Raw genomic sequence first — 22825 nt, forward strand, 5'->3', positions numbered from 1 at the left:
AAGTAAAAGAAACTCAAAGTTATTAAACATATTGTTTTATTCATTTCAACTTTTACCATAATACATAAAATGTACACACCAATGATAATGTAATAATACTTTATATTCACATCAAGCAATAAATAGTTAACAAAAACATCTAATTTAAATATAACCAAAAAAATTCAAATAATTTTTTTTTATAATATTACGAAATATTCTAGACCCTTTTTTTAAATGTTTCAATATCAAGAATTGAAGTTCTATGATTAAAGATTTAAACATATGTGCCAAGTTGAACACATAGTGAGAAAACCAACAATTGCTAGAAACATTTACATAAAAAATATAACAACCAATCTGCATTATGCCCTAAACAGACCAAGTGAAGGCAAGAATAACAATAAATAAAAATCTTTAGTTTTAACATAAAATCGGAAAATGTATTTTTGTTTGTATTCTTTCATATAATTATAATATAAATACATTGTATTTAATGTATACATTGACAAAAATATACATATCTAAAATCATCATTTAATCTAATATTTACATATGATATGTTGCAAATGGTTTCATAAATAGCAGGAATGAAAAGTTGTTTTAAATGTTATTCATAGCAAGTCAAATTTGCAGATTAATCACAACCATCTGAATAAATGGAATGTGTGAGAATTAAACAACCTATTATAATTTATCCACCAACTTATTTACAATAAACCAGATTTTAATCAAAATCCATTAGTTACGCATATTGCATGGATGAGGGTCTTGTTTTGAAGTAAACATATGTGCATATTAGTAAGAATATTACTGCGAAAGTAGGTAATACAATAGTATATATTTGTTGCCGCATTTTCGCGAATTCCTGTTTCCTTTCCCTTTTCTGTTTTGCAGTTTCTTTTACCGCGCCCTTAAGCTTCCTCATCCTGACTAAAACAAGATTCGTAGAATATTGTAGAAGTTTTATGCCACGTTCTTTAAAATTATGCTACACAACAGTAAAAAAGTTAAAATGAAAATTTACCTATTTATGAATATAGAATTTAATGATATAATTGGATCTGTTGAATAATACTTTTTATAAATCCAGAGGACCCCAACCGGTATTAATCTTATGGACGAGATAATCACTTGACATCACATACACACGTCGACATAAGCGATGATTAGAACCAATGACAGTAATGACATAAAGACTATTGACAAATAGCTTTTTTTTATTTGCAACAAGTTAGAGTACGGCTAATTGCTACATGTAATATTTCTTACATGTTTTCTACACTAAATTGGTACAATTTTTTAGACTTCTTGCCGGAAAATGCTAAATTTATCTTAATAGTTAGTGATAACGAGAAAAGGATGCATTCTTGTACATTTTTCCTATGAATCCTTGATTTCCATGAAATCTTGATGTATGTCAAAAAATTATATCCGCAGTACCTGCGCCTTGGCATGTTCTTGCATTTAAAGTCAAAGTCAAGATAGCTGTATGAAATAAGATCATTATAATTACCTATAATGGTCAGCTTTAAATTAAGTTTATGTCAGTACGTAACGCGCTACCTACTAAAAAAAAAACAATAAGGTATTAAGCGGAGTTCTTGTTAGTTCTCCTCACTTCATTGATTCTTGTTTAATTTGTGTTTTGGTATTATCGACAACAATGATATGGTGACTAAAATTTTTCGTCAAACAAAAACACTAAGTAACAAAAATATACTTAAATTGATACGTGTACATCTTTTAAAAGTAACCGCATTTATATTATATTTATATTATAATATAAATTTTTGACTCTCATTAATCTCATCAGTCCCTTATTCTCATAATTATTACCATTAACAAAAGCTACATTTACTATTCGTTGAATTATTATATGTATATATTCGGATTCCTAATACGAATATAATAGCACTCATTTTTTTCATAAAAACATAGTATTTAATAATACTTAAAAAAGTAGTTTTTTCACACTCCGAAGGAACTTTTCTTCAACTTGATAAATTATCGTGTATAATCTCATTTTTTACTGGTTTATAATCTATTAATATTTAAAAGGTAATATTTTTGGAAATAAAATATCAGTAGTCAATTTAATTAGTTTATTATAATAATAAAAACATACCTCATAGTGAAAATCTGTTCAGACAACTGCAATGGCTGTTTTGTTGCAGACAGTATAGTAAGCACTATCATATCTAATAGGTGATTAGCATTCTTAAGATGTATTATTTAGTGTATGACAAAAACTTCTTCTACCTCTTCTTGAACTTCTATTAATTTTTATATTTAAGAGTTAATTTATATTTACTGCCTAAAAGGGATTTAGCCATTCTTATTTACACACTGAATTACCACATTGTCTTATTACATACAATCATTTATTAAACATCTACAGATAATTTATTAATAATTATATATTTGGTAAAAAATAGTGAAATGGCTCATTAGTACAGAATAACATTGATTGTTTTACACATGATATTCACCTCCGTCTAATTTTTCATCAGATAATGATGATAGAATGCTAGCTGAGGTACTTTGGGATAGCCAAATTAAACTCATTACCAAACCTTCTAGTAATCCAATACCAACTCCACCCACCACATCTAAAATATAATGCCTCTCTAATAAAACCCTAGAAATTGCTACGGCACATACCCACGCAAACAATGGGGGGTAAAATATTATAGATACTGGGCTCAAATAAGTAAGAATGAAAGCTATAAGAACTGCCCTGCTAGGGTGGCCTGATGGAAATGAATATTTGTCAGGTCCAACCGCCAATAATTTATTCATAGGGATAGGCCGCCGTCTTCTTACAAATGCTTTCACTGCAGCAATAATAACAATGTCCAGAATGAGAGCTGGAAAAAAATTGAAGACTTTAACACAAAGTTCATCTATATTACATGAAACAATAAAACTTTACAGTTCATTTAGCCACAAAGCGTACATACAACCTTATTAAGATCATTGAGAGGTAATGTATACAGTACAAATCCAATTTGTCCTATTGGAAATGAATGGGGGATATCAATGTCCAGCAGTGGACATCCCACAAATGCAAAGAAAAAATAAGATAATTATCAACTGAAATCAAATAATTTCATTCTATTTAATATAATCTCTAAATTCCATATTTTAAAACTGCAATGTAGTTGTTTACTCAAAATATTAGTCATTAAATTACAATTTTGACTTAATATTAACTTTAATTTGTTAATAATTAATATTGATGTAATTTTATAGACTTACCAATTAGCATGTTAACTTGAAGTTGATAAAGTTCTTTATTACTAAACAGCCATATAAAGCTAAGCCAGCCAGCCAACCAAACAATGCCATGACAGGATACCTAGAAGTTTTATATAATATAGTTTGTATTGTCATATCTAATACACACACACACTACATACGCACCATCAACGAACCTAACACACTCTGTACTTCATATAAGCCAGGCCCAATACTAGCTCAGTTTGTAAAAGTTAAAATACTAAAAAAAATTGAGTCAATATTAATAAAAGCCAAATATTTATTGGACATGGTGGAACACTTTCAAGAATAAATTCATTTATATCATCATTAAAAATGTAGTTATACAAAAACAAATATGCCTTTGTAGTAACAGCTAAGACAATTATCTGTGACCTCACCCAAGAAGACCTTTAAATAGTGATAGATGAAAAGAAATTGCAATTGTAGTAAATCTTTACTACTAAAATGAATTTTACTTTGCTAATAAAATAAATACTGACCAATTAGGTAATGGCATCAAAGCAAGGTACATTAAATAACTTATTTTATAAACTAGGCAATACAGAAATTTACTTGAGATGTTTCTTGCAAGGTATATCCATTAATGCAACTATACATTGTCATATACAAGTACTTACATGGTGTAAAATATTTCAGTTTTATACTCAAGATAAACAAGTTTGTTTAAAGGCAAGTGGGATTACCTTGGGAACTGACTTATTTGAATAAACAAAGTGGACACAGGTAAGCCAACTTTTTTTCAACCACACCTTATCTTATCTAAGATTTATTTACCTCCAAAAACATTGCATGGTTTCTTAGAGACCTCAGAGCTGTTGTTTTAAGAGCAAGTTCAACAAATTTTTTTGTAATCTGTACATCATATCGGAGTATTTTTTGCAGCATTGGTGGAACTTGTCTCTTATCTTCTGTTACACCCAACTAAAATAGAAAATGTAGGTAGAATAATAACACGATACTTACATATACGACATTAAATAATATATTAATAAAAACTTGTTATAAATTATCACACGAAAAATATTTCAAATAAAAGAACTTGCAAATAGAGAATGTAAATTTACAACGATGAGCTCATCATTCTTAACATAAATTTTAGATAAAACATGATAAAGAACAGAACAATAGTCCTTACCATATCCATTGTAAACTGTTAAAAACGATTATGAAGTATATATCTCACAATTGTGTAAATAAACGACTAAAAGCGATGATTTAATGAACACACCGACATCTAATCCATGCAAAGAAAAAGAAGCTTCTGTTAATCTAACAAAATTTACGAACAATGTGATGAATGATTTAGTATATTGCTATCTATCTAATCTACTTTAATTGTAAATATTAATGAAATATATGTATTATTACGACAAGGAGAAGTCCTGAATTTTTGACAGTAATGAGTAAGTGGCAAAAATTACTAATTTTTAAACGTCAAAATGTGACCTTCCTCGAGTTAATTTTTACTGGTCCAATTACAAGGCTTTACGCATGTTGTTGAATATATAACATACTAATAGATATTAAAAACTTCATTAGTAACGCCTAAATAATAACAGAAAAATTTCTGTAAGCTTATAAATATAAACAATTCATATGTGGTCTGTAGCATTTTCAAATGTTTTTATTTTATACTAATTATGCTATATAAAAATGAGGTATGTATGAATTAATAACGTCATTTTCAAGTAAATTATAAAAAAAGATAAGCTTCTTACTAATTGATTTAATATATTTATTACTATCGGTTAACTCTGGCAAGTCACAAAGCGCTCTTTTTACCTATTGTCCTAAAATCTTTTTATTATTTAACTGTCAAATATCTACACATAAAACTATAAACGAAATTGATTTTTAATATCTTATCATAATTAAATAACGGAATCATGGAATTCTTTGGATTTACAATGTGTGGCCCACAAAATTATTTAAAAGATGTTTTAAAAGAAGATTATCACGAGCCAGTATCAGAGGAGGATGTTAAGAAGATATTTGAAAAACTAGTAAAAAACTATTATTTCTAGTAAAGATAAATGATATACATGTTAAAAAATATAATTTAAATTTTAATATGCCATTAAAATATGCAGCATAATTAAGTGGCGTCTCTGATGATCTTTAAATGATTAAATTTATAAAAGATACTAATCTTCATCATCACCATCATTCATGATGCTTTTAGTTTTTTTTTAAATGTCAACACGGACTGTTCAACTACGCAATCAAAATTATTATCTTTCCATGTTTTAACATGTCTAGATGGAATTGCTTGTGAATTATTCAAAAAATGTAAATTGTAATAACTTACTTTTCGTGTTTTTAAGCCCAAAAGACCAGGTTACAGTGGTAGCCATGGAGGAGAATTGAATGGTTTTGCTTATGGATCGTTTCAAAGATTTTTGACGATGAAGAAAAAGGGGGTAGTCAAACCCGTAACCCCGTTTGATATGTATAGGTTCCCTCCAACGTCATCAAATGAGGTCTGTTTTATTATCGCTCTATTAAAATTTGTCAACGATCTTCTAAAATTTATTTATTTTTTTAGTTTGGGTGGTGGCAATTTGATACTAGGTTAATCACAGAAAACTGGTACGAAGTGTCACCGAGATATCCGCAACCTGTTTCTCCTAATTCATTAATATTAGATGTAGTGAGAAAGAACAATAAATATGCTACTCTGTTTTGATACCGTGTTTTTTATTATAGTTATCTGTACACAAAATAGATTTGACCTCTTATTTTTAATGGATAATATTTAACATCGTAAATGGTTTATGCCTCCCAATTTTTCTACTTCACACAATTCAGTATAAAATATCTTTATCAAGACCTTTACATTATTTAAATAAAACTTTCTATCGCAACAAACATTTCTCGATTCTTACTGTCGCAGTCTAGTTGCAACTTAAAATTGTTATTAGTTGTTTTACATTCGTAAAATCTACAAAAAAAAACTATAGACTATAATCACCAAGACAACAAATCAATTAACTCAATAGTCTAACCGTAAAGTACAATTCCAATAACGCAGTTACTACTGTCTTATTTTTTTTATTTATATTTCACAGGTCAAAATTAACCAATTTTCAATAAAACACGTTTTACTGGCAACTCCAGGCACGCAAGTGTTTGCTGTCATTTGATTTTGACATCGTTCGTTCCGTGCTCTTTCACGTTCTTTCGTATTGTGACGTGAACAGAAGGAGAGGTAGTTCCTTTCAAAATGTGAGTTTTAATTTCATAAAATCATAGTAATCTTTATTTATTTTTTGACTTTTTATGTAATTACAATATATTTGTGTAAACATAATGTCGCATTATTATTTATTTTCGATTAAAAAGAAGTAATTGAACAAATCTCCGTATAACCTATTCTATATTAAATTTCAGGTCAAAAGTATCGCGTGACACGCTGTACGAGTGCGTTAATGCTGTTTTGCAGTCTTCAAAAGACAAAAAGCGCAACTTCTTGGAAACTGTCGAATTGCAAATCGGTCTGAAGAACTATGACCCTCAGAAGGATAAGCGTTTCTCCGGCACTGTCAAGTATGTTTACCTGAAAAGAGCATTTTAGCGGACTTAGTCTCTGTTTTTGGTTCATGTTATTATGAATCTGATATCGTCTCTAGGCATCATGTATGATGCACGTGCTATAAATAATATAACAGTCCACCAAAATGTATCTGGACAGGGAGTCGGTTAACACTGACGAGACCCTACCCGGGGTCTTTAAATAATGGGTAGGTATGCTTCTGGCTTACCGATATCATAAAACTTCAGTGATCTCATTCAGGATTGTGATTGAGGTATGCACATAATTGGGTCGTCAATTAATTTGTTAGATTTTTTATTTTCTTTTCGCACAGCACTGTCAGTTAATAGATTTCTGGTGTAATTTAAGTTTTTTTTTCTATCAAATGATGATTTATTTTGCATGTATTATCTGATTATGATGTCAAACATACCTCTGATGTTCATTGTCATATATAACACATTTTTCAATTTATGTAAACTGCATTGAGGTTTTCTCATTCAGGCTCAAGTACATTCCGCGCCCTAAGATGCAAGTGTGTGTCCTTGGAGATCAGCAACATTGTGATGAAGCTAAAACATTGAGTGTGCCCTGTATGGATGCTGAAGCTCTAAAGAAACTTAACAAGAACAAGAAGCTTGTCAAGAAATTGGCAAAGAAGTAAGTATATCCTGTCTTAACAAATTATTAAAACTTTATTTTGCACAATCTGAAGTCATACTATGTGAATATTATAAATATAATAAAGATTATAAACATTAATCTAGTTGTATAAAACACAGTCAGTAAATTTAAAATACTGTTTGTAAAACTAATTATTCCATAGTTATTTTGTGTGCTTGGCATATGTCCTATGTATGTGAATTAAATTGGATTGTCATGTTAAAGAAAAAAAGGAGAGTAAAAAGAATTAAATTAAAGGTGAAAAAATTAGAGAATCATAAAAACCCGAAAAAAAACTTCCAAGATAGTGGTGTATGAGAGGTCTCAATAACAGAGGCCATAAAAAGCAGGAAAAAGGCCCTAAAAATAATTTACAAAACCGAAAAAAAGTTCGGCTTGTTGTGAATTCACATTGAGACACAAATGAGTAAAAATAATTCAAATGTGGATTTTTTTAGGTATGATGCTTTCCTTGCATCGGAATCGCTTATCAAACAGGTGCCACGTCTGCTAGGTCCTGGTCTGAACAAGGCAGGCAAGTTCCCTGGTCTTCTTTCCCATCAAGAGTCAATGACTCAGAAAATTGACGAAGTTAAGGCCACTATCAAATTCCAGATGAAGAAAGTAAGTAATATTTAAATATAATTAATATAATTGTACTTAGCTTTCATCTCTTGTGAACTCTTTAGTTCATATATCTTCCTAAGCAACCTCAAGCCAAGCTAACTGTTAATGTCAACAGATATATATTTGTAATGAGTGCTAAAAAAGCATTTTTTATTTTATTTATATTAGTAGATTAATGATGACTACAGTATTCCATTATGTTGTAATTATTTTTTTAAATAGAAGTATTAAAAATTGTTTTGGAAATCTATGGAAAGGACTATGATAAGTTAAGCAACAAATATTTTGTGATAAAAATAATGATAAGAAATTTAAATGGTATTTAATTATCATACAATTAGTAGAAAGGACATAATAATGTTGGTAAGAAAGGTTATTATTAGTTGAAGGATATGATGGTATATGACGATTTTAATGTATTATACAGTATCCTCAATATTTTTGAGAATGCTGTGTTTTTAAATTACAAGAAGTCAGTTTAAAGATTGTATGTCTTAATTATAATCCTAACAATGTTTGAATGTTTTTATAGGTACTCTGCCTTTCTGTAGCAGTAGGTCACGTGGACATGAGTCCTGATGAATTGGCACAGAATGTCCATCTGTCAATCAACTTCCTGGTTTCCCTGTTGAAGAAGCACTGGCAGAATGTGAGGTCACTACATATGAAATCTACTATGGGCCCACCCCAAAGATTGTACTAAATGTGAACTTTGCAATAAATATTGACAACTACTTTTGTGTTATTATTACAATATACCTGGTCTTCAATATAGTTCTTCTACAATATAGAGAATGAAATTTAATTTACGAAAATATTTTTTTACTTAGTTAAATTAGTATACTACAGTTATTCATATAATTGGTATGCATGTATGAAACATTTTTATTGTTGACATAGCCTAAAATTAATATAGGCAAGTTGAGTATGAAAGTACCAAGAATGGGAAACCAAGCTTTAGTGGTATAGTGCTGATTTGTAGGGACCTAGTAATTTGTATTTTAAAATTCAATGTAGTAATGATTTACCTGGTATTAATTTTTAAAATAGCCCTGTTATTGATATTTGCCTATTCTTCAATTCAATGTAATGTAAAGCAAAATATTTTAGAGAAAAAAAAACATATTTCGACAGTTTAATTATTCGCATCTATGTGATTATTTGAACTTAGTAACTAAAAGGTGGATGTGGAACAGCTTCAGTCTGTCTGCATGCCTTGATAGTTTGGAATTTAGTATTATACGTTATGTTATAAATTTAGTAGCTTCACTTTAGAAACTTATAAGGGAAGTCAAATTTATTAAAACAAAAAGGAATGCTTTTCTTACAATGCAGGATTTTTTTTCGATACTTTTTAAACCAGTATTCGATTTACGCATAAAACGATTTTATGTTATTTACTTTAAATTTTATAGTAAACTTGATCTAAAAACCTCGAAGGTACTTGTAGGTAGGTTATACTTGTTTGTTTGGAAAAATAAGTTAGTTATTTCGTTTTTTGCTTTATATATATTATACAATATCACTTATACTTTTAGAATCTGGATTTAACATTTCGTCATCACTTTCTTCGACATCATCGTCTTCAGGAAGTTGATCGTCACAATCTTCAACAGATTCTTCGCTTTCTACACTTTGTTGTGTTTGAATTACTTCCCCATGAATATTTTTATTTTTCAAATTACCCATCCAAAATGCTTCTGAGCAATTGTTGACTACAAGAACAGCCTTTACTTTATAAATCAATGTTTCGAGTAACTGTCGTACGACCGGGACTCTACTCATTAATACAGTGTCTTTTTTCAATCTCGAATGACAGCAAAGAGATTGTAAAAACCTTGTTGATTGCTGAAGCAATTTCAAGATTTCTAATACTTCCTGTGTGTCATTTTTAAATTGTATTTCTATAATGGGTAGGCCCTGGGATATGAACAATTTGATAATAGGTAAAGATTTTTTGAAATATACAGATAAATTGTTTCTGTTTTCAAGTGCTTTTGATATATCAGACATACACTTCATTATAGTAACTACATCTTTCCAAAGTGTTAGGTGCTCAGAATTAGTTAATCCTTTGCTTAAACGAGTCTTAGTTACTTCGTAAAGGGCACCTCCCATGTTTTTATATAAAATTGAAAAATTGCTTTTATTAATACACTTAAATGTAGAAAGTGTACCATTTTTTCCTTTGAGATTTTGTATGTCGTTTACCACTTGAAGTGTAATTGTTTTGAGTGCCGACATCTCGTTATTTATTAAAAATGTATTTGCTATACAATCTATCATCTGGTTAAAGATCAATCCCTTCTCTAACGCCCCATCCACGGTTTTCCATTGCATAGATAGGAAGTTCAAAGCTACATTCCTTAATATTTTTGACATTGCAATGCTATTACAGTGTTCATACAAGATTTTTAAAAACTCAAGGAGAGCAATGGCAGTTGAAATTTGCACACAATACTTCTCGTGTTCTTGTAAATGTTTGGCAATTTTTAAAACACAATCATTGAATGAAATGTTATCACTGCTTTCACAACTTGCAATTACTCTTAAAGAAGATTTTAGCAAGGAATTGTGTTGGTTTTTAAATCCTATCCACTTTAGGTAAAGTGAGAATGTGTTATAGATTAATTCCAAGCATGTAAGGTAGTCCATAGCTTCAGTAGAATATTCACTTTCATCTTTTTGCAGAACATTTCTGTCAATATATGTAGTTATAAATTTTACATGACTCATTAAATTTGGTAACATCTTACTGACTAAGTTTGCACATTCTTCAGCTTTTTTGTAGTCATATAAATTAGAATCTTCTTGTTTTGTTAAAAATGTATGTCTTTTAATCTTTGATACTAATGTTTCTTCTAGATACTTATTGGCAGATTTTAAAATAAATTTTAAAGATTTTATTGTACAAATGTTTTCCTCTACATTATCTTGAAAGTCAATTTGCAATAAATTAAGTAAAGTTACATCTAGTTTTCTTAATGGTAATGTGTGCAAGAGATGAAGTTGATTTTTCGCATAGAATTGATTATTCTGGGTTGCTTGTGACTTAATAGTATCGGGCAAAACAGTGTCTTCAGGTTTAGATTTCGGTTTTAAATTTTGTGGCTTTGATGCCTTTTTGTCTGTTTGATTAAAATTGTGTGCATTCATGAAACATTTAGGTGGTTTGTAAGAAATTTTTGTTAACAATAAAATTTGACAAATTAAACCTTCCACTTCTTCAATATGTATCACTCTTTTTAATATTTTTTCTCTTAAGTAACAATCTTTTTGAGATGCAAATGCATTAAGTAACTCTCTAAACCAGTTATCACAATGAAGTAAGCAATCTATAATACTGGATATTTTGCTGGTTTCCATATCTTCAATGATATCAATGTTAAACTGTGGCATTATAATTGGACAGCCTAACAAGGCATCTATACTAGAAAGATTTCCGTTATGTTTTCTATAATGCGTTGATTGAACAAGTTTAAATAAAGAAGATAAAATGCAGACACTGATTTCTGTATTATTTTTCAGAGTCAACCCTGCTATATTAATTGCTATCACATCATCTACCTCTCCTTCCGTATTCAAACAATATTGCATAGATAATTTAATATCAGCAATTCTCTCTGATGCAATGTTATCAACAAGAAAATTTTGCTGCAAATCATTGGTTACAGCATCAGTCAGCCATGCTAGAAAATGTTCATTTATATTATCTGCTGAATTAACAATGGTGCATAATTCATCATAGAAAAATGCTATCATTTCTGGAAACTGTCTTGTACTACGACTTATCAATTCAATAATCTGTGCTGCTTCTCTTAGATCACCCTCGGCTAAATGTGATACAGCTGAATAGCTAATATTATCTGGTAATTCAATTGATTCTTCATCATCACTATTACTTGCTATTAAATATTTCACAGCATGAATACCAGCAAGAATTCCTTGAGTTTTAATGGAAGGATTAGAGCTGCCTAGTTCCTTTCTTATTATCATATGTATATCATCACGAATTATAGAGTTTTCATAGCCATATGCTAGAGCAGAGAGCAAGTTCATCACACCTCTTATTTCCACAAGTGACATATCATCCATTCCATCTAATAAGGTCAGCATTTGCAGACTCTGAGGTTTCAATAATGATATGTCTTTAGATGCAACATTATTTAATATAACAAGTATGTCCATAACCACATGCCTGCAATCTAAAGCCAACTGAAGAAGTTCGGCAACAATGGTTGGGCAGTGATCTTCTAAATGTGACAACATCATCATATATGTGTGAGAGGCAAATGACTGTACAATTGGATCAGATTTAAACTTCAGTAATGTGTTAGTCATGAGAATCAAGTTCTTAAGGTGGTGTTTTAAAATAGGTTTGTACTTTTCAAATACATCAACCATCAACTCCTCTTTCAAAATAGTAAACTTAATTTGTTTTTTCAGTAAATTTTCCAGTTGCCTTTGTCTCTCCTCAGAAGTTGAGTACAAGATGAGAATAATTATGAAATCAATTGGTTTGTGATCTGTGCTTACTTTACAACTGGTGATTATTTTCAACCAAGCATTTGATACCAATTTTGAAGATATCATTGAATTTCTTATAGCCGTAGCAGTGAGAACTTGGTTTGAAGCTATATCCTGACTCTTTGCTAATGTTGTGGGCCAACCTAAAGCATTTCTTAATCCTTGAACGGCTTCAAAATAGCCACTCTCATTCATTCGTCCTGGCATAAGTAACACTTTCACAAAATTAGGAAAATAATTACATTTGGATAGACTAAGAAGAATGTTCAATGTCTTCTTTTGCATTTGTTCATATTGCTCATCAGACAGGCAAAGGTATGAGACACAATCTAAAATAGCCGGAATAAGGTCATGGTCCTGACCTAAAATTCTGCATAATTCTACGGCCACATTATTGTGCTCTTGATCACCTAGTATATCAGGAATAGCTGTTATAATTTCAAGGCGTACCATTTTTTCTGTTGAAATATCTAACAAATTAATTAGATGTGTCGCCATTGCTTCACTGTTACCAATGTAGGCTAAAGAGGATACGGATTTTAGAATCATTTGTATCCAAGGCATGCAGTTTGAATCAACAGCTAAATCGGTAGCCTTTGTAAATATAAAATCAATCAACTTTGGTTGTAAAATAGGTACACTGAGGGCTATTTTAATAATGCTGTCGTTAGTTAAACGTTCATTCGAATCGTCATCGACCATCCTAATGATATTGGGAAATAAATAATGTTTAAATACATCCATATTCTGACATTTTTTAGTCAAATCAGAAAGAAATTCTGACGCATTTCGTGGGTAGTTGAAGTGTTTTTGAAGATTTTTTTTTATATTTCTCACAATATGTTCGGTTTCTTTTAATGCTACGGATTTTTCAGGTGGTCCCTTTAAAATAAGACCACTCTCTTCCAAAACTTTTTGAAAATAGGTACTAGTTTCTACGTTTTTCTTTTTTTTATTCTGAGCAGTAAAAGGACTATCCTTTTGCGACATTCTTTTTTTAGCACTCATTTTTAAACTATTTAATTACTGATTTAAGCTTCACACACGATTTAATATATTAAATTACAATACAGTGCGTTGAAGTATTTAATTTTAAATAAGATTTTTTTTTCTTCATCCAAACAATAATAACAAAAGTCCGCCGGCCATACAGATTAACATACGTTATCGTTTTTGATACTCGTTTTCTCACTTAGATAATTATTGTGAAAACGAAAATCTATAAATTTTAATAATTTGAGTTGTTTTGTTAATATAATATATTCTAAGTGAACTAAACAAATTCATTTTTTATGAATTTTAGCGCAGACATTATACTTTGGAATTGCAAAAATTCGAAACAAAGTATACCCCTTTTGAACTTAAATTTTTATATCACAAGATTGGGATGAAGAGCAACTTCATATTTTCTAAAAATTAATTTCAATGCTGCAAACTCTATCTTAATTAAGTACAGAATATGTTTATAAATAGGTAATAATTGTTCAAAAAATTCGACCAGAGCCTGATTTTAATATGATTGGTAGGTAAAGCTTAAAGGGAGATACAAAGTATCAGTACCTAAGTTTTTTATTGTTATATGTACACTTAAAATTATTTTAACAAGTATTAGTACTAATAATACTAATATTAAGAATCTTTCATCGACATTCTTGTTGACATCTTGAAAATAAATTGTTACATAAAAGGGGCCTGGCAGAAGTCGCTGTAGCCTTTGCCTTTTTTGTTGTTTAAAGGCTCTAACTAAAATTATTTATCCTCTCAGAGTATTTTGGTTATTAGACAAATTTGTTAGAAAGAATGAATTTAAATAATATTACTAATTTTAGCAAATTTATATGGAAATCACAAGTTGTTCCCGGTTATGGTGTACGTGTCTTATGCTTTATAAGAAATAATTTTTGTTTTTGGCATATTTTTTTAAGTTAAATACGTAAAAGAAATTTTTAGTATTAATATTTTTCTTAAAGTTTCAGCAAGTGAGAAATAAATGGGCAAATTGGCTTATGATTCGCGACGCGAAAAGACGACGGATGAGCGCGGAAAACTTTTTGGAAAGAACCAGAATTAATGCAATGAGAAGGAACGATGTATTGCCTGTCGAAATTAGAGAACTTGCTGATAAAGATATAAATAAATTTGAAATGAACGCTATTCCTCTAAGAATAAACAACCGCTGTGTAATAACTTCCAGGTTTGTACCTAATTCTTTATATTAAATGTCTTTTCAATGCTTGCTACCAAAGAGTGGTAGCTTTCCTCTTTACCGTGGTTTTTTTTTATTGTCGACCGATATTAGTACTCGAATAAGATGACATATAAGTAGGGGTACGGAAATTTCGTATTTACGAAATAGATGCGAATAAATGCGAAATGTATGCAATTTTTCTGTTTTTCAAGATCATTTTTAAATGAGTTATTGATGAATATACACACTTTCATAGGTAAATTCAGTGATGTCAACCCCGTATCATAGACCCCTAAGGCCTACGGGATATATTTCTTGGCTTACTTATCAGTTAAGAAGCTCTTTGTTTTGTGTAAAAGACCTCTGGTCAGTTAAAAATCCCTAATTTTTAGAAAAACGCCTTATCTTTTTTTCGAACTCTGCCATCAATGGGCTAATCCATGAACTCATTAATAAAAATATAAATCATAATATGCATGACAATTTGTTGGCCGTCAAATGCAACTTTTCGTCCTTTGATGGAGCAGAATCTAATACAGAGTATTAGACATCCAACTTTACATAGTGAACGCTTAACTAATTTTTAAAATATACAATGTCGTCGTTACAAACTAAAAAAGAACGCTTAAGGTTGTGAATATTAATTTTTTTACGATTTTTTAATTAACTAAACTTGTCAAATGTTAAGGCATGCACCTTTAATTTTAAAAAATTTTTGTCGAAAAATGTCTATTACCCCAAATTTAAAAAGTTTTAAAGTATAAATGCTAAATTAATGTGAATTTGCAATGTTTGAAGAATTTAAATGCGAAATTGGTGTTTTTTTTTTTTTGCGAAAATTCCGTACCTCTATACATAAGGCATAAACCAATAAAATATAACTTGGATGCTAAAATAAAACACTTCAGTAATATTTCAATAAATATTATTGTACATTGCATTTTTTAATGTAAAATTTTAATCAGCAATATAGTCTTATAAATCATAATTATCATGTTAGCTCTAGAATGTCTACTACTGGGTATAGGTCTCCCAAGATTTCCAATAGGACTGGTTGGAATCTCCCTGAACCACCAAACTGCAATTGCAGGGCCATGATCTCCACTCTAGAAACTAGCCCCCAGAGGCCATGTATTCTTTGTTTTATGTGGCTTGCCAATATGAAAGTATGTTACTTTTCTTATTTAAAATAAGAACACATGCTCTTTCTATTTTTTTCTTTTTCCTAAAACCGTGGAGACTTGTCCATTGCATGCCAAAACTTGACAACATTGTTTACTTGTTGCTCAAAGACATTGTTATATGTATTTCTGTTAATTGTCCAAACCAATAAAGCCTTAGTGGTCACTAGTGAGCCACATATAAGATTTATCAGAAACATTTCCTATATTTGTCTATTGCAACTATCAGGCAAAATGCACCTAGAAGTGAGCCATGTGACCTTGTTGCTGGATGGCGTGGATATCAAATCTAGTAAAAACCTTTATCTTTTAGACCTTGTGCTATTTTACTAAAACTAGATGTTAACAGCCAATATTTTTTATATTAAACACATGATTGAAATATAAATCTTAATAAATAAAAATAAATCATTTTCTGATTTCAACTTAGTGCTAATGGAGTAATATGCTAAGGCCCATTGTTGTGTTCTAAAGTTTACATGTTATTTCTATATTCATTACCAATAATTTTTTTAAATTTCTTCCAGACCTCGAGGGATTGTCAAGGAATGGCGTATGAGCCGAATCGTATGGCGTCACTTAGCAGACTATAACAAACTTTCAGGCGTTCAGAGAGCTATGTGGGGTTAAAAAAGAACCTGTTAAAGATTAGATTATTAGTTTATGTGTAATAAATATTATCTAGCATTGCTAGTTTTATTTACCAGATATTTAAAATTACATGCCCTTTAAATGTTACTTATTCTTTGTTAATGTAGGTGCTGTTAGCCCAGAGGCTTTTACAGTTTCATCTAAGCTGATTTCACAGAGTGAAAGGGTCCATGAACTTAAAGATTAAATATAAAATTGAAGAGTTTGCATAGTATGAAAAGCACTATTAAATTTTTTTTAAATATGTAAGATTGGCTGATAAATGTATCTATTCTTTAACAAATATTCTTTATTTGCTTTATCAGTAAACAGACCACTAGATCTTTGCCAATGGTGGCTTTTGGAGTAGCTATGAATCTCTGGTTATCTGTGTTTATTTAAATAGGATTACAAATGAAATTAGCCGGTATGCAGGTAGACCCCGAGAACCGGTTAAATTTTTATTAATTAAATAAAAGTTGTCTTCTTGGTTTCTAAATAAACTTTTAAACATGACTCATTAGTTTTCAACCTACTATTACTACTAATAGAAACTAGCTAATCAAAGAGCAAGAGCCTGTCATCATCTCCTACCTCATCATTTTTTGAAAACTAAGTAGATGGTTAAATACCAGTGGCACCAAGTTCTATATGCTGGTCTGACCTTATCTGCATCTAATTTAATTATTGAGGCTATGTCACATGTCACTGAGAAACATAACAGATGGAGTAATAGATAAGATCACTGCATGAATGAGGTCATGATACAGCAATGAAGAAAGGATTCGAGAAAAAAGAGGAAAGGTAACAAGAAGTTATCTAAATATCCTAGTCTTTACCTTACAAAATAAGTTGTCTGCAACACAATGTAAACATTAGACATCCCTTCTAAGAAACTCAACTAGTGTATTCGGAATTGCTGCTAATCAGAGCACTAGCTCAGTATCAGTCCCCAACTTGACTCTTAGAAAAGTTAAACAATAAAATAAGATCTATATACTCTTGTATTAACTTTTTGATGACACACACATAGTATCTCACTGAGCAAATAGTTGGCATCAATTCAAGTATTCATACAGTATACAGGAAGTCAGAATCTAATATAAAGTTGTATTACTACCTAGCATTTACAGAGTAACAAACTGTTGGTATATAAGTATCATGTCTTTCTAAAATACTTATGTCCAATATTAATAAGATGAAAACTGTATGATATTCAAAATTAAAGGAACTGTTTAGTATGAGGGTATAAATTAAAGAGGTTTTCAGGTAGAACTTTTTTTACAAAGTATATTTTCTTATAACTAAATAAGCTTCATAAAGCTCAGAATGGAATACCACAGCTTTAAGGTAAAGCTTTTTAGTCAAAGAGACCTGAAACAAAAGAAATATTTGATCAATATTTGTAAGAGCAAATGAATTGACAGAGATTGTTACAATAACTTTCTCAGTAAAAGATTTGTCAATCATACATTTCAGAAGCTAATACATGCTAAACATCATTGAAACAGTAAAATCCAAAGATAATTGCTGTCTTAATTTAAATTGCACTTTTGTTTAACCTGTTTTCAAACTATCATGCACTTCTTTCAAATTTAAGTAATTATTAACTTTATATTACTAATGTGAATTTAATTTTTTACAAAAATAACTAAATCATTAAATGTGAAGAAAAAGAATACACTTAATAACTTTGTGTAAGTGCGTGTTCTCCAACAAATCGCAATAAGAATTACTTAGCCATACCAATTTAATGAGAATTATCAATAAAAAGTATACGTTACAAAATAAAATTACAACTTACCGAAGCCCATGTCATCATCAGATTCCTCAGGTTCTTCTTCCTTCTTCTCTTCCTTGGCGGGTTCAGAGGAAGGCGCTGCAGCTGATGCAGCGGCAGGGGCGCCTCCAGCAGCGGGCGCTGCTCCCACACCAGATCCGATGTTTGTGATCAAGTCTCGCACATTTACGCCTTCCAAAGCCTTAGCGAATAACCCAGGCCAATACGGCTCGACATCCACTGATGCGGCCTTTAGAATTGTGGAGATCTTTTCCCCCTAAAAACAAAACATGCACTTGTTTGATTCAACGTGATCGAAATATATAAAAATAAATCTTCTCCCGACTAGTAAACGATCATTGCCGTGAATAAAACTAACACCCTTCAAATTATTATACATAGAAAGTAATGATTAAACTGGATAAAATTTTATTACAACGGTCGTTAGACATCGAATTAAAAATTGTTAAATATATATTATTACTTACAGTAACGGCGACATCATCATCAACAAGGATGAGAGCGGAGTAAACACAAGCTAATTCAGCCTTTGATGCCATATTTTAATAGTTTAGTGCAAGTCGCCTAATGGCCTTAGCTCGGAGAGAACAAGCACGTTTGATTTCTTGATACGAAGAGAAAAGTAAAGACACCTGTCAACTTTACAGTAACATTTGTGGTGTTGCTATAATACAACTACTTAATATTATTTTTAAAACATGATATAAATTAAGTATTCTTGATTATTAACAATGATTATTTTAAAATTGAAAAAATTATACTTTTATAAAGTTTGTAATGATTTTAAATCATTACAAAATTTTTAGTTTTTGTATGTGGCATTACATCGTCGTTGCCATTCACTGGTTTGAAAATTCTGTCAATTTGTATATTTAACTACAATATACATGTTTCATTTAACTACTTTTCGGTATAACACAAATATTAGACTTATGACTTGTAATTTTACCTATAATAAATTTACGATTTCTGTATTGTATTTCAGAAATATAAGGCAATTTAATTATGTGTCATAAGAGTAACGTTACAAGTACCTATTCACTTTAAGGTTCTGTCTCATTGTATTTCAGGTTTGTTATTGATAAGCCCGTCGATAATTAAATAAACATAATATGACACTCCCGTAACGTTTAAAATGCTAAGGTAATAAATAAAACCTTTACCGTAAAATAATAAGCTTAAACATTTTTTTAAATTTGTCCAAATTGTTAGTAATCAAGAAATAAAATTATTCTGGATATATGAACTTACGAATTGTTCTGGATAATTTTAAGTGTATGTGAAAAGAGAATCTTCTCTATTATTAATATGTAGTTTTTGCAATAATCTATAGTAACTATTGTTAGTCTACTATTATATTTGTACATTACAAAAGCAGTAATTCATAACCTTTATATAAATATAAAATATTTGTATCTATATAAATAAATATACAGATTTGAACAAATCATTAAAATTAGAATACCTAATAAAATTTTCCTTGGAAAAATCTAAAATTACAACATTAGATAACTTTTAAATGTTCAAGTTTGTACACAAATAAATGAATATTGTAAAAAAATTTAATGGTGATTAACAATTACAATAAATTTTAAATCAAATAACAAATAATTACAATAAAAATAGGTCAATGGATATTAAGTACATGTTTTAAATTATTCACATTTCTATGCAAAGGCCTGTGGGTAAAACTACTTATACACAAAATTTAGTTAAAATATAAGATAAAAAGCTGATAAATAAATTTATTATTTGGTGTTTTCACTGAGATCATAAAATAAATATAATCTGGACTTATAAATCCCATGAAAACAAGTGATGTTTAACAAGCATATCCCTCACACCTTCTTTGAGTGGTTGGTTTTGTGTATCTTTTTTCAGAGGTAATTCCCAATCAGGATTCAGGTTAAATCCAAATTGAGAAAGTATCCTCAGCTCACACTTGATTTGCACCCAGCCGGGTGAATTTATGAAGGACCAAGGATGGTACCATTTCTGAACCACATCTACACAAGAGCATAGCACTTCAAGCCATAAGTGAAGTGCTTCTTCATTTAAACCCATACAAATAAGAGTACGAAGTTTAACATCCATCTGAGCATGGGCATTGTCATGTGATAAGTTTATGGCTTGAACACACCTATACAATAATTCTTCAGGTGTTAAAACTTTTCCATCCTCATCTAAGCGGTATGTTTTGCATAAAACTAAGCGACTGTAAACAGAATTAAAATCCTTTTCAACCTCTCTAGAAGAAGCTTCTTCAATAAACAACCACGGATGACAAGGTCCATCTAGAAAACTAGGCTTTTTAATTCCATGCAACAAAACTCTCTTGAAAGCTGGTGCCAAAACACCTCGTACCAAATGTGCTGCTTTTTCTGTTACAGAATCATCACCTGCTCTACTATATTTAACCCCCTTTTCATCTAATAATTTTACAAATCTTGCAGGAAACCAGCCCCTTAATCCATTTAGCTCTCCAATCCAACAGTGTTCATCTCTGGAACTAATCACTTCTATGACATCATTTTTCCTAAATCCTAATTCATCTCCATCTCTTCTTTCAAAGTCTAGAAGAGCTTTTGCTCGTCTCCTTTTACCTTTAGATACATTGACATATCTTTCTCTATCTGCTGCATGACTTTGCATTGTATAATCAGCAGTCAATTGGACTTCTGACTGTAGTTGTGGTTCTAAAGCTAAGAAATGTCGGGCTACTTGTAAAATAGCTTCTCTAAGGTCTACAAGAATTTCAGTTTGTTTTACATTTTTAGATACAGCATCTTCATTATTACTATCATCTCCAAAAAGTATTGTTTGAATCATTGATTTACTTCTTTTGATCTGTCTTCTTTGTAGTTGCTGTTTAGGTAAGTTGGGAACAGCATTTGGGTTGCCTACTAAAGCGCCCTGATCAGCCATAAGATATGCTAAATGCCTCCTTCTATGTGTTTCTATTAAAGCTGGGCTTAAAGTGTCACCACAAACCTCATCAATAGTTTTAATGAGTAAATTAATGTCATCAATTTCACCTGGTATGTCAGACAAGGCATTAAATATTTGGGCAGAATTTGATATCTCTGTAAATCTATTTTCCTTTATTTTTAACATGGCAAGAGTAACTTTAAAAAGTACTATAGAACCTTCTAAAAAGAATAGATCCCAAATTCGTAACAGTATTTTCATGTGAACTACATTCGCATATAAAGTTAAAAACCAGTGCATGGTTATAAGAGAGAGCTCTATGTCATGTGCATTGAGAACTTGATCAATGCCAGGTAAATAAGTTGAAATTAAACTTCTTAAAACTCTTTGGTCAGCCTGTATACCAATTAACGTAGAAGAGTAGTAAGATGCTGGCAAGAGATCTTCAACAGTTGTGCACATAATCCAGAATGCTTCTTCCTCTTCCATCAAGAGTAATAGTGAAGCCGCTATCATACCTGTGCCTTGACAATAACCAATATCTGGGTATAGCCAAGCCAATGCCCTGAGGATACGGCGAAGCCTTGGAACACCAGTACTTGTTGGGTGAGAAAAACAAACATTATTAGGCAGTATTTGAACTAAATCTTTTTCTATTTGTTTACTTGTCACTAATCCATCATCACTTGACGCGCGAACTATTTCATGATATGTTATTTCTGTAGTTGCCCTCTTCTTATTAGCCCCACAAAGGTGCATCCACACTTGCGGGCGTAACATATGCGGGACACCATCTTTAACCATTTTTAGAATCTTATCAGTTTTTTCGAATTTACCCTCAGTTTCTGAAAAACTTATTTCTTTGCTATAAAACTCCCATTGAAGTCGATGTTGATCATCTTCTTGCAAAACGTTTCCTAGCAATTTATCAGATATTTCAGAAACTACTTCGTCATCAACACAGAAACCGAACTCATCAAATCTGTAGTCCGGTAGGCCGCCATTCCCTTCAGATTCGGGTTGTGCCAGCTTGGCCATAATATCTTGAGGAACCATACTAGGGGTAAGAGAAGAAAATGGTCCTCCTGGAGCTGGTAGTAATTCATCTGCTAGATTTAGTCCACGAATAGCATCAATTACGTCTTCTGGATCGTCGTCCGCCAGTGCTGCACTAATTTTCCGTTCATGATCTTCACGGCCCACGTAGCCTACGTGGTCCCGCGAACTGAACAAAGACTTAGCCAAATCCATATTTGTTTATTGTATTTCCATTGTAAATGATATATAATTTCACGTAAAATAAGAAGATATCTTATATCTTTGTTTAGATATGTTCTAAGGTCTACTATTCACACTTCCTTAGATTTTTGATTTTTGTTGTCGACATGTATTGCCAACATTCACTTTAAATTTTCCTATAATTTCAGGAAAAAAGTCAATCAATTAGCTGAATTTGTTACGTTACAATTTTTTTTTTTCATTAT

The 22825-nt window shown here is 30.7% G+C and overlaps 8 protein-coding genes across 10 annotated transcripts; 3 read left to right on the forward strand and 5 right to left on the reverse strand.

The window, feature by feature from the left end:
* Nucleotides 1-61: 61 nt before the first annotated feature.
* On the reverse strand, nt 62-1153 carry LOC137929759 (single-pass membrane and coiled-coil domain-containing protein 4). Of its 2 annotated transcripts, none has more exons than XM_068772849.1 (2): nt 1058-1153; nt 62-970 (listed from the first exon to the last, which is right to left on the reverse strand). In XM_068772849.1, the coding sequence occupies exon 2, from the start codon at nt 905-907 to the stop codon at nt 725-727; it is 183 nt and encodes a 60-aa protein (XP_068628950.1). In that variant the 5' UTR covers nt 908-970; nt 1058-1153; the 3' UTR covers nt 62-724. The 2 variants fall into 2 exon arrangements, with proteins under 2 accessions (XP_068628950.1, XP_068628949.1); XM_068772848.1 differs by having other exon boundaries at nt 62-912; nt 1007-1153.
* Nucleotides 1154-2070: 917 nt separating this feature from the next.
* On the reverse strand, nt 2071-4721 carry LOC137929649 (polyisoprenoid diphosphate/phosphate phosphohydrolase PLPP6). Of its 2 annotated transcripts, none has more exons than XM_068772696.1 (4): nt 4633-4721; nt 4039-4185; nt 3241-3340; nt 2071-2849 (listed from the first exon to the last, which is right to left on the reverse strand). In XM_068772696.1, exons 2-4 carry the CDS (start codon nt 4147-4149, stop codon nt 2455-2457), a joined length of 606 nt encoding a protein of 201 aa, XP_068628797.1. In that variant the 5' UTR covers nt 4150-4185; nt 4633-4721; the 3' UTR covers nt 2071-2454. The 2 variants fall into 2 exon arrangements, with proteins under 2 accessions (XP_068628797.1, XP_068628796.1); XM_068772695.1 differs by lacking the exon at nt 4633-4721 and adding an exon at nt 4400-4614.
* A 429-nt stretch (nt 4722-5150) lies between these two features.
* On the forward strand, nt 5151-5950 carry LOC137929904 (uncharacterized). The gene is made up of 4 exons (XM_068773032.1): nt 5151-5287; nt 5447-5507; nt 5589-5744; nt 5810-5950. The coding sequence occupies exons 1-4, from the start codon at nt 5151-5153 to the stop codon at nt 5948-5950; spliced, it is 495 nt and encodes a 164-aa protein (XP_068629133.1).
* Nucleotides 5951-6382: 432 nt separating this feature from the next.
* On the forward strand, nt 6383-8820 carry RpL10Ab (ribosomal protein L10Ab). The gene is made up of 5 exons (XM_068773125.1): nt 6383-6489; nt 6655-6810; nt 7301-7456; nt 7918-8083; nt 8619-8820. Coding segments are annotated over exons 1-5 (651 nt in total). The 5' UTR covers nt 6383-6487; the 3' UTR covers nt 8790-8820.
* A 772-nt stretch (nt 8821-9592) lies between these two features.
* Nucleotides 9593-13671, reverse strand: Fancd2. The gene has a single exon (XM_068772452.1). It carries the CDS (start codon nt 13619-13621, stop codon nt 9599-9601), a length of 4023 nt encoding a protein of 1340 aa, XP_068628553.1. The 5' UTR covers nt 13622-13671; the 3' UTR covers nt 9593-9598.
* A 644-nt stretch (nt 13672-14315) lies between these two features.
* mRpS14 (mitochondrial ribosomal protein S14) lies at nt 14316-16669 on the forward strand. The gene is made up of 3 exons (XM_068772709.1): nt 14316-14482; nt 14584-14807; nt 16510-16669. Exons 1-3 carry the CDS (start codon nt 14414-14416, stop codon nt 16610-16612), a joined length of 396 nt encoding a protein of 131 aa, XP_068628810.1. The 5' UTR covers nt 14316-14413; the 3' UTR covers nt 16613-16669.
* Nucleotides 16670-17874: 1205 nt separating this feature from the next.
* Nucleotides 17875-19040, reverse strand: RpLP1 (Ribosomal protein LP1). Its single transcript, XM_068772378.1, has 3 exons — nt 18881-19040; nt 18417-18669; nt 17875-17986 (listed from the first exon to the last, which is right to left on the reverse strand). Exons 1-3 carry the CDS (start codon nt 18950-18952, stop codon nt 17973-17975), a joined length of 339 nt encoding a protein of 112 aa, XP_068628479.1. The 5' UTR covers nt 18953-19040; the 3' UTR covers nt 17875-17972.
* Nucleotides 19041-20019: 979 nt separating this feature from the next.
* LOC137929961 (small G protein signaling modulator 3 homolog) lies at nt 20020-22712 on the reverse strand. The gene has a single exon (XM_068773122.1). It carries the CDS (start codon nt 22590-22592, stop codon nt 20208-20210), a length of 2385 nt encoding a protein of 794 aa, XP_068629223.1. The 5' UTR covers nt 22593-22712; the 3' UTR covers nt 20020-20207.
* Nucleotides 22713-22825: the final 113 nt, after the last annotated feature.

Source organism: Battus philenor, unplaced genomic scaffold (genome assembly GCF_028537555.1).
Source record: "Battus philenor isolate CCGP_79_NKW_IND1 unplaced genomic scaffold, ilBatPhil1.0.hap1 SCAF_5, whole genome shotgun sequence".
Taxonomy (NCBI): domain Eukaryota; kingdom Metazoa; phylum Arthropoda; class Insecta; order Lepidoptera; family Papilionidae; genus Battus; species Battus philenor.

Coding starts and splice junctions, on each gene's coding strand:
- LOC137929759 (XM_068772849.1), bottom strand. CDS start 907: ATGAGGAAGCTTAAGGGCGCGGTAAAAGAAACTGCAAAACAGAAAAGG.
- LOC137929649 (XM_068772695.1), bottom strand. Junction 3,341..4,038: donor ACCATGCAATGTTTTTGGAG/GTAAATAAATCT, acceptor TAAAACTTCTAG/GTATCCTGTCATGGCATTGT. Junction 2,850..3,240: donor TCAAGTTAACATGCTAATTG/GTAAGTCTATAA, acceptor ATTTTTTTCCAG/CTCTCATTCTGGACATTGTT.
- LOC137929904 (XM_068773032.1), top strand. CDS start 5,151: ATGGAATTCTTTGGATTTACAATGTGTGGCCCACAAAATTATTTAAAA. Junction 5,288..5,446: donor GTAAAAAACTATTATTTCTA/GTAAAGATAAAT, acceptor TGATGCTTTTAG/TTTTTTTTTAAATGTCAACA. Junction 5,508..5,588: donor CAAAATTATTATCTTTCCAT/GTTTTAACATGT, acceptor CGTGTTTTTAAG/CCCAAAAGACCAGGTTACAG.
- RpL10Ab (XM_068773125.1), top strand. Junction 7,457..7,917: donor GTCAAGAAATTGGCAAAGAA/GTAAGTATATCC, acceptor GGATTTTTTTAG/GTATGATGCTTTCCTTGCAT. Junction 8,084..8,618: donor TCAAATTCCAGATGAAGAAA/GTAAGTAATATT, acceptor ATGTTTTTATAG/GTACTCTGCCTTTCTGTAGC.
- Fancd2 (XM_068772452.1), bottom strand. CDS start 13,621: ATGAGTGCTAAAAAAAGAATGTCGCAAAAGGATAGTCCTTTTACTGCT.
- mRpS14 (XM_068772709.1), top strand. CDS start 14,414: ATGAATTTAAATAATATTACTAATTTTAGCAAATTTATATGGAAATCA. Junction 14,483..14,583: donor AAGTTGTTCCCGGTTATGGT/GTACGTGTCTTA, acceptor TTTTTCTTAAAG/TTTCAGCAAGTGAGAAATAA. Junction 14,808..16,509: donor CGCTGTGTAATAACTTCCAG/GTTTGTACCTAA, acceptor AATTTCTTCCAG/ACCTCGAGGGATTGTCAAGG.
- RpLP1 (XM_068772378.1), bottom strand. CDS start 18,952: ATGGCATCAAAGGCTGAATTAGCTTGTGTTTACTCCGCTCTCATCCTT. Junction 18,670..18,880: donor ATGATGATGTCGCCGTTACT/GTAAGTAATAAT, acceptor TTTTGTTTTTAG/GGGGAAAAGATCTCCACAAT.
- LOC137929961 (XM_068773122.1), bottom strand. CDS start 22,592: ATGGATTTGGCTAAGTCTTTGTTCAGTTCGCGGGACCACGTAGGCTAC.